This window comes from Schistocerca piceifrons, chromosome 1 (assembly GCF_021461385.2).
Source record: "Schistocerca piceifrons isolate TAMUIC-IGC-003096 chromosome 1, iqSchPice1.1, whole genome shotgun sequence".
Classification (NCBI taxonomy): domain Eukaryota; kingdom Metazoa; phylum Arthropoda; class Insecta; order Orthoptera; family Acrididae; genus Schistocerca; species Schistocerca piceifrons.
Genome location: NC_060138.1, coordinates 839,216,877 through 839,229,960, shown reverse-complemented (window position 1 = coordinate 839,229,960; position 13,084 = coordinate 839,216,877). Strand labels below are relative to the sequence as shown.

At 38.1% G+C, this 13,084-nt stretch overlaps 1 protein-coding gene across 1 annotated transcript in view; it reads left to right on the top strand.

Annotated features, from left to right (window-relative positions):
• Positions 1-6,116, top strand: part of LOC124775542 (sodium channel protein Nach-like) — a 117,632-nt gene extending 111,516 nt beyond the window's left edge. Inside the window, 1 exon segment of the mRNA XM_047250375.1 lies at positions 6,000-6,116. Coding sequence (XP_047106331.1) covers positions 6,000-6,116 — 117 coding nt within the window.
• Positions 6,117-13,084: the final 6,968 nt, after the last annotated feature.

Below are 13,084 nucleotides of genomic sequence, written 5' to 3'. Positions count from 1 at the left end.
TTTTGAAATAAATAACTGTTGACTTACTTTTTTCCACCCGCCTTATTTTAATTTGACTGCCCCTTGTACATGATTTAGCTTATGCAGTTGATTCCTTTAATTTCGAACTCATCTCTTTGTTTATTAATTTGCCAATGTCACAGTTCAACATTGGCCACCATGTCTGATAATGCTGTCTTTTATCTTACTTACTTGGTTAGCCGTACAAACTGCTGTCAGTCTTTGGCCTCTTCAGTCAGCCTCCTCCATCTTCTTCAGTCCATGTATTCATCTCCAGATAGTCCTATCGTATTCTTGTCCTCTCTGATCCCGCCAGTCCATCTCAACTGTTGTCTTTCCCTCGGTCTGTTGCCTCTGATGTCTTCTTCCGCCAAGTGCCTGGTGATCTGGCCTTAGCGACGCATTACATGCCCTCACCAATTAAGTCTCCTTTCTGTAATCACAGCCACAATATCCAGAAATTTGTACAGCCCCTACAATCCGCAGATTTTCCATTTTCTCCCGTCATCCCCATCCTTCTCTGATCCAAAATTCTGCCTCAGAACAGCAGTTGCAAATGTCATATGTTTTCCTTCTATTTTTTGTGTCTTAGTCAAGTCCCTACTCTATACAGTACGACAGGCTGAATTATTGCAATGTAGATCCTAATCTTCATGGATCTCAAAAACCAGGGCTTCAGCAGCTTTCTGTGTGCAAATCTTGGCCTGTTTCCCGCTTGGATTCTTGCCATTATTTCCTGATCTATCTCATTTCTATCACTGGGTACCGTACTGTCGCAACATAGTTGAACTCTCTTATCCTTTCTAACATTTTATCATCCACAACTAAAGGACTGTCATTCTTCTCTCTGCTCATTGCAAGGTATTGTGTCTTACCCATATTCTTCTTCAAGCTTGCTCTCATTGCATCTTTCATTAACACTCTTGTCATCCAAACCAGATCTTGCTCATTCTGTGCTATTATTAATCACTCCTGTTTAAGTTAATATCACATATAAAATGCCATAAAATGATTTTGTACATTCTTACCGTACTGTCACAACATAGTTGAACTCTCTTATCCTTTCAAACATTTTATCATCCACATCTAAAGGACTGTCATTCTTCTCTCTGGTCATTGCAAGCTTTTTGTCTTACCCATATTCATCTTCAAGCTTGCTCTCATTGCATCTTTCATTAACACTCTTGTCATCCAAACCAGATCTTGCTCGTTCTGTGCTATTATTAATCACTCCTGTTTAAGTTAATATCACATGTAAAATGCCATAAAATGATTTTGTACATTCTTAAATCTCTATTGATTCTTTATGATTCTTAAGTGGAATGCACAATAACAGCAACGTAATTGATCCCACTGTGTATTTAGAATACTGATTTTATAAACTTATTTGACAGTATTGTGTGAGGATAACAATGACCTCCTCTAATGATTCTCATTTAAAATCACCAGGTACGTCTGTAGCACTTTCATAAATAACTGCTGTAGACCTAATAGCACAACTCTGAATTCCTTCAGGCTCTTCTTTGAGTAGGGAAGTGTGCATACAGGTTGGCAGAAAGATGAAGAAAGAGACAGAAGAGAAGGGTAAAGACAACTGCAAGTTTGAAACATAAGAGGGTTAACCAGGTATAAAATTAATTTTTGTCTTTATGAAAGCATCTGAGTCACATGAGACATACTGCATTGTAAATCTTATAAATTAAATTGTTGACAGTTGATTTGGTACATTCTTAAATCTCTATTGTATCTTTATGACTCTTAAGTGGAATGCCCAATAACAGCAACACAATTGATCCCACTGCATATTTAGAATACTGATTTTCTAAACTCATTCAACAGTGTTATGTGAGGATAACAATGACCTCCTCCAATGATTCTCATTTAAAGTCACCAGATATGCCCATAGCACAATCATAAAAAAAACTCTCAAAATCTATCAGAAGAAAAGTTAGAGCTGAATGTTTTGCCAATGTCGAGACAGAGCACTGTGTCTTCATAGCCTCAGGGTTGTTATTGATGTTAAATTCTTCTACTCATGTGTTGTCTTGATTGTAAGTGACAATCTAAAACTGTGTGGATACTAGGACAGAAATCTCATAGTATGCATGTAAAAAGTTAATCTGTGAGTTGATTTGTGACATGAGCAGATATCACAGTTGGTAGTTCACTGCTTGAAAAACACCGATATCAAGGTCTGTGTCAGTTCCATGCACAATTTTAACTTGCCACATAGATAACACTCAGTCTATACCCTGCTGAGAGTAAAAGAATTTGATATCTTTCTTGGTGCAATTTTGTTTCAGGAAGAACTATCACTATTTAAAAAAAATTGCAGCATTACCAGATGCATCCAGTCACTAAGGAGACTGCAGCAATCAAAATCATAACTGTGTATCCCTCTGGGCACATGAATTCTAATTATTTAGTACTTCAATATGCTCAACATACTGCAACTGCTGGTGCAAGCTCATACTATATATGTCCCTAAAGTTGTATGCAACAGGCACAAATAAATATTTAAGCCCTCAAAATGAAATATGAGAGAGCACAAACATCACATAGCACATAACCATTGGACTAGTAAGCCAGTTAAAAGTGGGAATTCAAGTCTGATCAGTGGTCAAGCTGAACTGATTACATTTGTTTCACCAACCATCCAGTTAGCATCAACACTGCAGGAGATGAGTCATAGTTCATGAATTAATGTAACTGAGTGATTTTTGTTGTTGGTGGTGTGGAGGGGGGGGGGGGGGAGTAGGGGCTGAATAGGTAGGTGCAGTCTGCTGGACCAGCTCAGATGTGCAAGTGTGTGCCACAGTTTTTTCAGGTATTTGTTGTTAGGTTGACCTATTACACTTGAGTGCTTGCTTTTTTAACCCCAAGATAATGACTTTTGTGAGATGGTGGATTTCCCATGCATCATGTGGTCTTGTGCTCATGTGTGTTTATTTGTGTGCAGAAGTACCTTTATTTAGCAAGTCTCAAGGCTAGTTAAAAGCATTTCAGCTGAATTCCAATGTGGTGGCCTATGTTCCCTTCAAGATGAGTGTACAACTAGTATCAGTGTTTGTAATGAGTTCTTGATTGTGTAATGCTATGGATGAGTTCTTATGATGTGAAACAGGGAATATGATATCAAGCACCAGTACAAACAAATACCTCATGAAGTTCCAAGGTGGTAGCTAAGCTTAGTCTTCTCATGCAATAGTCAGACCTCCATCAAGAGCATCTAATTGTCTCCATGTATTAATCACTGTACATAAGTTTCACATTAAACCCAGGGAGTCAGCATGCAACAAGGCAGTCGCCAGATGTATGTTACTGCCTCCCATTTTCTTGCTAGCTATATACTGCTGACAATTATTTTTTTACACTCTAAAACTCAGACTGGATTGTCTAGGTTAAGAATCTCTGCAATAGCTTGGCTTATTGACTTCAGTAATGTATGTGGACATGTGTGTGTATATTTGTATCTTTTCAGTATAAAAAACAGAATAATCTTCTTTCTTGATTGAAAATTCTTGTTCACTTGTACTTAAAATGTATTTCCTCATTACACATGTGTAAAGGCTCCAAGCTGTTTTCTTTGTATGAGAGGCACTTTTGGTTTCTACAAACCACTGAGTATTGCACAGTAGAGTATTTCCAGTTTCATTTGCAGCTTATTCCAAGACATTGCTGATATGTTCAAATTCTTAAAGTTAATAACTGAATAATACTAACAGGAGGACATTTAAACTAAAAACTTAGGACTGTTAATTAAAACAGAAACATTTAGTCAGAGTTCAACATCTGTTGAAGGGAGCCAGTTGATAGCACAGGGAGCAGCATTAATAAAATCACTGAATGATCCTGGGTACTTTCTCAGAGGGCAGTCTCTGACAATATGCTGAATGGTTTGTTCTTGGGACCCACAATCACAGACTTGAGAGTCATGGAGGCCCCACTTGTTCATCAGAGCATTACACCTGGCATGACTATTCTATTGTCTCTACTCACTTCTCTTCAGATCAAATTATGGTAGACTGGTAGATGGATCTGGAAGACCTGGATGTTTTATTTTGTAGCACTCCTGCACCAATCTTCTTTAAGGTCAGACTTCTTGTTCTTCCATTATGGCACAGTGGATAGCATGATATCGAGCTGTCTGGAGGAAGGTAATTTAAGACTGTATGAACTGGAAGGTCTTGGGGGTAGTCAGGGTGATGCAGCATCCTCCATTATCAATTGGTTGCTTCTTGGCATTGCAATTTAGGTAATGGAATGTTATTGATGGTGTGCAGCTAAGGGATCAGTGTGGATTTTAGTGTATCTGTAATAATTCTCATTGATTCATTCAGGCTGATGTTTAGTTTCCTTGTATGAGCATTGTGTTAGCATACTGGGCAGAGTATTCAGCAACTGGGTATACTAGTGTCAGAGCTGCAGAGTGGAAGCTTCTGCACCCCAGGTTGTGACAGCCAGTTTTTTTACTATATTATTTCAAACCTTTAGCTTTCAGTTTCTGTTTTCCAGCTGTTTTTTATATGTTAATGACTGATTGGGTGTGACACCAAGGTATTTAAGCTGAAAATTGTGTCTGATACTCTGTTGACCACAATTCACATTGAGCTTTGGGTTTGCAATTCTGTTGTTTAAGCGGACTGTGTAGACTTCTGCCTTGGCTGCATTTGTTAACAGTCTCCATGCTTTGTAATATGTGCTGAGAATTTCTAAGTCTGTAGACAATATATTTTCTCCTTCCTCAAGTGTGCTGGTTTGCATGGCTATGGCAAAGTCATCGGCATACCAAAATTTTTTGTCAGTAGTGTTTGGCACGTCCCTGATGTACAGGTTGAAGAGCAAGGGTGCTAGAATGGATACTTGGGGAAGCCCATTTTTTTATGGTAAATGACTTACTCTGTTTTTGTCCAGCACTAACCTTGAATTAATGGTTGGTTAACATATGTCTCACAAGTGTCATCAGTTTCATATTTGGGACACACTTTTTAGCATGTCACACAGTATCATTTGTTGTTGCCAAAACAACAAAGGCCACCAAAGTCTTTAGTGTCTTCCGGAATCCAGCCTCAATGTAGAATGTCAAGGATGGAAACTGTTCATAGCAGGTGAGCTGGCTTGTGAAAATGGCTTTATATGTTATTATTCCTTGAATTCTGTTAAGGATAAGTTGTTCCAGTAGTTCACAGCACACACTGAGAAGCACAATTGGCTGGGGTCATCAACTGGCTTTCCGGACTTGAGGATTGCTAGTGTATCTGCAAACTTGAACTGTTGAGTTAATTTTCCAGTCTCAAGTATACCTTTGTAGAACCTCTTCAGCCAAGTTCTTCCCTGTACCCCAATATGTTTTATAAATTCAGGGAATATGCCATCCGGTCCTGCTGCTTTCCTGATTTTCAGTGTTTAGATAGCCTAGTTTATATCTCTTTCATTAAAGGGGTCTGATAACATGGCGTTATCATGAAGGTAGCTAGCAGCTTCATTCAGTTCACCCTTTATCTTTTCTTTGATGGTTGAATCTACAGGGACCTTCTCAGCTCCTGATTTGATTTGGATGCTAGTTCTGATAGCAATGGCTTTGGTTGCTGAGTGCAAACATTGGTTGCAGTGACAAGTTTCCTTAACAACATCCATGCCTTCCTACTTGAATGAGTGAAATTTAAACTGGAAGTCAAGTCCACCAATTTCCACTTTCTTGTTTCATTTAGCTGTTCTAGTATTCTTTTGACAGTATCAGGGTTTTCCGTCTGTTGGTATTCTGCATACATGTTTTTTGTTGCATCATCCCAGCAAGGGATGTAGTGTTTCCTGAGTCCTTGTGGAATATTGCTTTTGGCTGCTCCAGTGATGACTCCCATAAATTTCTTAGAGTTTTCTATTTTGGGGGCTATCCAACATAAGTTGTTGTCAATCTCCTGAGTGTACTGATCCCAGATAGCTCTCCTTGTTAATGGACTTTGTGACAGATATCTCAAACCCTGTACTGATTGTTGTAGGGTGGATCTGGCTCCTTGGGAAACTTTTTAGGACTTTTCTTGTATGACTCAAAGGAAGTGTGTTTCCACCAGCAGAGAGACAGCACAGGTCAGGATTGGTATCAGAATGCCACCTAGCAGTGTTAAAGGTTTTCATTTCTTTGGCTACATAACTAAGATAGGGTTATTCTCCTTCTGCACATTCTATTAGATTCTCTCCATTATCATCACTGTTTTTATAATCCCAGCTTGTGTGATGGCTGTTGAAATCATCTAAGTATATCCATGGCTGAGGCACAGGTAGTAAGACTAGAGTGGACCACTGGATGTTTGGTGGTTTGTACACTGCAACAACAGTTAAGTCACTCAGCTACACAGCGGTTACTTCAATACCATTAACCTCGTGGCAACCCACTCCCTTAATATCAAGGAGGCTATTTCTTATGTATATGATAGAGCCATGTGATGTTGTGGCAGAAATCCTATCATTTTGTATCCTGTAATCTTACCCTTTGTTATATTATCTTCATTTAGATGGAATTCTTGGTGACCCATGATATCAGTGTTATGATCAATGGCTACTTTTCTCAGGTGATCACATTTGTCTTTTGATAGACCTACATTTACCTATAAAATATGTATACTTTGTCCAAAATTCTTAGTCATCTCCCCTAAATCACCTAAGGTAAAATCTGGGACTGCTTCTTTGAACATGTACTATGTGTCTAATGGCCTATATTTCCACACAACTGTAATGTTTCAGTTAAAAAATTGATTTATGTTATAAGCTAAGTAAATATGTTACTTTTATCATTAATATTGAAGTTTGATGCAGTCCACAATTTCTGAAAAAGAGCTAAAGTACCAGTAGTGAAAATGTTTTCACAAAATATTTAGAAGATTTGTCATTCACAGTTACTGGGTTTGAAAAGCATATGTCTTGAGTCAGTATGAATTTTATCTCATGCACTTTGCTTTGAATGTGTTGCACCTTGTAGATATAATTTTGTACTAAAACTTCCAATAGAATGTAAATAATTTGAGAGGGAAGGTAACAAGCACCAAATAGTAGAGGACACATCTATGGCTACATGCACACACATTTGTGTGTGTGTGTGTGTGTGTGTGTGTGTGTGTGTGTGTGTGTGTGTGTGTGTGTGTGTGTGTACTCCAGCTTTAAAAAGAATTTGCCGGAAAACTGTTACAGTTTGGAGTCATGTTTATGTGCCTGTTGATGCCTGAACACATCTACTACTCAGTGAGTTGTACCTCATAGTGTGTTACATAATGCTTTACTGTGAACATGTTAAGTTTTAAATCTATGCTACTGTTAAATTAAAAATGTATGAGCAGTAAATGTTCTGTGTGGCATAGCAATTTATAAGATAAACATCTGGTATTTTTTAGTCCTTAGACTAATTTATTGTGTTACCTTCAATAGTAAATTAGAAAATGAAAGAAACATGCTGTTAAATTATGCAGATCAGTCATTAAATTACTACAAAGTTTCTGAATAAAAAGATGTATATATTCTTTTCCTTGTCATTCTGTAATGACATGCTTCATTGTTCTGATATACATGACTACCAAAGTAGATGTTGAAACAAAGTGACAATAATAAGATGAATTTGTGGAACTATAGCAAGACCATTTACAATATAATGAGGAAGTTGCTCTGGGAAGAGACAACTAACCATGGTGACATCCGAAATTGGAATTATATTAATACCTTCAGCTGCTGATGGGCATTGACATATATCAACGGGGACAGGTGAAAATGTGTGCCCCAATTGGGATTCAAACCTGGGATCTCCTGCTTACAGGGCAGATGCTCTATTCATCTCAATCATCGATGGCACAGAGGATAGTGTTACTGCAGGGACTATCTTGCTCATGCCTTCCACAAGACCCACCTTATATGTCCACACACTACATTCGTAGTGTCCCACCCCAACACACTCATTACTTGTGGAAGACATTGTTACCAAGTCCTGCAAGAGTTCCGGGAATATGTATGCATCTGCACAGAAGAAGAAGGTTATGGCCGGTATTGCCAGACCTGTATACTTATATGGATATGGTGTCTGTTCTTTCGGACATGTCTGAAAGAACAGACACCATATCCATATAAGTATATAGTGTGCCCCGACTGGGACTCGAACCCGGGATCTCCCGCTTACATGGTAGACGCTCTATCCATCTCAGCCACTGAGGGCACAGAGGATAGTGCGACTGCAGGGACTATCTTATGCATGCCTCTCTCGAGACCCACACATTCTCACCAAATGAATTCTCTCCGAAAGAACAGACACCATACCCATATAAGTATATAGTTCTGGTGTTACCGGCCATGACCTTCTTCTGTGTGGATGCACACATATTTCCCAAACACTTATGGGACTTGATAAGAATGTCTTCCACAAGTAATGAGTGTGTTGGGGTGAGACACTACGAATGTAGTGTGTGGACATACAAGGTGAGAATGTGGGCCTAGCAGGAGGCATGTGTGAGACAGTCCCTGCAGTCCCACTATCCTCTGTGCCCATGGTGGCTCAGATGGATAGAGCGTCTGCCATGTAAGCAGGAGATCCCAGGTTCGAGTCCCGGTCGAGGCACACATTTTCACCTGTCCCTGTTGATATATATCAATGCCCGTCAGCAGCTGAAGGTATTAATATAGTTCTAATTTTGTTCTAGACAGCTGCAGGTCATCGATGGTGTCTATTCTTTTGGACATGTCCGAAAAAACAGACACGATATCCATATAAGTATATGATGACATCCATTCTGAATACAGTTAATTGTATCTATTACAAGATACAAATTGTATTTTGGTGCAAGATGTTTAGTTAGATATTGCATAGATAATTTGCATTACATCTGTCAAAATTATTTGGAAGAAATAATGTTATATGTTTATATGGATGAGTGCATGTTAACAACTCAGAGATTACTAATTAGTGCAATACTGAAATTCGGTAAAAATGAACATATTAAGCTTTTTCATTACTCATCTTACAAGTGAACACAAATTAAGTAAAATGAGCAACTTTGTCTGCTGCTCTACACATGGTATCATCCTTAATGAACAGATTGTATAGAGAGTAGAAGAAGTTATCCAGAAGAAATGATTTGAAATTAGTTTTGAAACTGGCTTTTCAACTTGGCAGATATGTTGCTGAGCATGTAATTGAATATATTGGACTCCTCTCTGAGACACTGTCAGCTATTGTAAGGTGTAACAGAGGTCATTTTTACTTCTAGTGCTGTAGCTTTCACATTAACACTCTTTTTAAATTGTGGTGCGTTATTTATTATGGATTTAATTAACAAATATGTATATTTTATGGAAAGTCTGTTAGAATGATTAACTCCTTAGAGAGGCATCTACAAGGTGACTATGCAGAAACACAACTGAATATTCACTAAGATAAAAATGTCAGGAGTAAACTCAGATGAATTAAGCCATATACCGTTTGTTACTTATGTCAAAGTTCAAATAGTAACTTCCATGTTACTTCCATATCTAAGAATTTGGGGCTGTCAGTGAAACAATACACTATACACTGAGGTGACTTAAGTCACAGGGTAATGATATGCACATATACAGATGGTGATAGTATCATGTACACAAGGTGTAAATGATAGTATCATGTACACAAGGTGTAAAATGATTGCGTATTGGCAGAGCTGTTATTTGTACTCAGGTGATTCATGTGAAAAGACTTCCAACATGATTATGGCTGCATGATGGGAATTCATAGACTTTTGAATGCAGAATGGTAATTGGAGCTAGACACATGGGACATTCTATTTCAGATCATTAGGGAACTCAATATTTTGAGATCCACAGTGTCAAGAATGTGCTGAGAATTCCAAATTTCAGCCATTACCTGTCACCATGGACAATGCAGTGACCAATGGCCTTTCTGTAATGACAGAGCAGTGGTGCTTGTGTGGAGTTGTCAGTATTAACACACAAATTACACTGCATGAAACAACCACAGAAATCAATGTGGGATGTATGATGAACATATTCCTTAAGACAGTGCTAAGGCTGCTGATGCCTGGATTGAGTGCCTTTTCTAACAGCATGACATCATCTGCAGCACCTTACCTGGGCCCGTGACCATATCAGTTGGATCCTAGATGACAGGAAAACTGTGGCTAGGCCAAATGAGTCCCAGTTTCAGTTGGTATGAGCTTATAGTATGGTTCATGTGTGGTGCAGATTCCAAGAAGCCATAGACCCAAGTTGTCAACAAGGCACTGTGCAAGATGGTAGTGGCTTTATAATGGTGTGGGCCATATTTACATGGAATGGACTGGGTCTTCTGAATGAATCATTGACTGGAAACAGTTATGTTTGTCTACTTTGAGACCATTTACAGTCATCATCGACTTCATATTCCCAAACAATAATGGAATTTTTGTGGATGACAGTGTGCAATGTCACTGGATCACAACTGTTCACAACTGGTTTTAAGAACATTCTGGAAATTGGAGTGAATGATTTGGCCACCCATATCACCCAACATGGGATGTAATGGAGAGGTAAGTTCAAGCACAAAATCCTGTCCCGGCAACACTTTTGCTTTTGTGGGTGGCTGTAGAGGCAGCATGGCTCAGTATTTCTACAGGGGACTTCCATTAACTTGTTGAGTGTCTGCCACACTGAGTTGCTGCAGCACACCTGACAATAGGAGGCTTGACATACTATAAGGATGTATCCCATGGCTTTTATCACCTCAGTGTATATCCTTCATTACACTGACATGATCTTCCACAGAATCACACCATACAGACTGTTTGCTAAAGTGTTTGAGCCAAAGGCTTTGAAATTATGATTACCATCCAAATAAATAAATGTATTCTGAGAAATTTGCATCAGAACAGTTCTCATCACATTACAATTAGGAATCCCATCTTTAATGTGATTCCTACCACTAAAACATTGTTGGAAGATCTGAAATATTTTAAATAAATACTGCAACTATTACAGAGAGATTAATAACCAAATTCAGAACTCATAAAACTGCGACACTAAAATAATAGATCAGTGGAAAGAAAATCACAATTTTCAGCTCTAAAATGCAGTCTGTGGTACAGTATTCACTCCGTCATGGTAAATCCCACCAATACAGAGAGCTCTTAGGGATATGAAATGATTCAGGTTTACATTACTAGGCGTATGCAACCAGTGCAGACTAATACTGTAAAGCATATTAACAACAATTTATAATTAGCACTAATTTACTCACACTGGAAATTACTCGTATAATGCTTTACAGGCATATATTAGGAGAAAATCAAATGCTCTGAAGAAGTCACTGTATGTTGAAAATCTACTCAGTCCCTCCACCCCCAACCACCCCCTGTTAGAAGATCATAATTTGAATGTTTTGTCAATTTGCATATTAGACGTGCAGTAGAGTGCCTGATGTCCAACAGATAACTATGTTTACATCACAGACACTTCTCTAGTCACCACTATACATTTATTCATTGATTTGTTCATAATATTCTAGAGATCTAGCCAGTATACTGTCTCAGGGATATGTAATAAGTTGAGATGTACATTTAAAAAAAGGACAAGCCAGCAATAGAGACTTAATGTGCATACTGTACTTAAATTCACCGTAAATCATTATAGTGTTTAATATGATTTGTAATTATGTTAGTTAAATGTAGTGCAACCCACTACATTAGACAGAAAGTCATACCATAAACTGGACCAAATTTCACCCTTTGGGGCAACTTTGTCCCACATTGAGGGAAGAGATAAACTTTTTTCCTCCAAAGATTATCCTGAAGATGCTGGAAATCCAGGTGTTCTATACTCTTTGATAGTTTAGTCTCAGTCTAAGTTGGTCACACTAGTATCCAACTCTATCTTCATGCTGGAAGCATTGTTACAAATGATTCCCCTCTTTCATCTTGGTAAAAGATTATAACAACTTTGATGTCTTTGGATCTTAATTCCATCCTTAAAATTCAAGTAAGTACTAGTTTTTGTGCTATTTAGTATAAATTAACATTACCCTTTTAATAAAGCTTAAGTTCTGTGAATATTATGAGAAGGATAGTAGCTACTCACTCTCATAATATTATTATATTCCATCCTGAATTTTCCATTGTTTGATTAATTTCTGCGAACTTTCTTGCAACTTTATGAAATTACACTTGGTGTTGAAAAATAGGTTATCCAGGAAAACTTTGTCCCCAACGAAAGTTACTCCAGTTTCAATTAAATTCACTTATTCATGTAATTGTTCCATACGATATCCTATATGTATGGTGCAAAACTACAAACGGATAAAAATTCAGGACTCTGCCTAAGGATGTGTTTACAAGACCACTTGAGAAGATACAGACAGAATCTCTTCAAGGCAAATAAGAAAGCATGGTTTCAGGCTTTAGAGGTTGTGGAATCTATCCTTTTTAGATGCAAATGCAGTTCCAAAGAGGCTGCTGGGCGCTGAAAGGTCCATATGTTGAATGTGTCCCTGAAGCATTCCTTGAAACAGTAATTTGTAACAGAGCAGAGTCTATGCCTGTTGAAAGAAAATGGTAATCGGTAAGTGTGGAACCTGGAAAAGGAATCACTCCTGCAGACTTGGAAGCAAAAATGCTGGATTCACCTGTAAATGAGAAGAGGAATGTGGGAAGCCCAAGAAAAAAATGTTGGTGTATCAGCTATGCTGGTGAGGAGTCTTTCAGTGCTGAAGGTACTACAGGTCATGAACTAGAGTGTTGGTAGGATGACTGTGGCACTAATGACAATCCTCCCCAAAAAAATGATGAATCATGGAAAGAAGACCTGAAAGAAAATAACTGTATTGCACTCTTTTATAACAGACAACTCTATCCAGGTTGAATGGTTGGTTTTGTCACAAAAGAAGGAATGAAGAAAGTTAGAGTGATGTACATGTAGAAAACTAAGAAGTTTTGGCAGTGGCCAGCAGAAGTGAAAGTGTAAGTAATCATGTAACACTTTTCATATATAAAAATGAGAATAAACGAGCCCAGACCAAAGAGGAGAGAATATTAGTGTTTTTGTATTCATTCTTTCACCTCAACAGGAAGGGGAAGGGTAAATTGGCTGG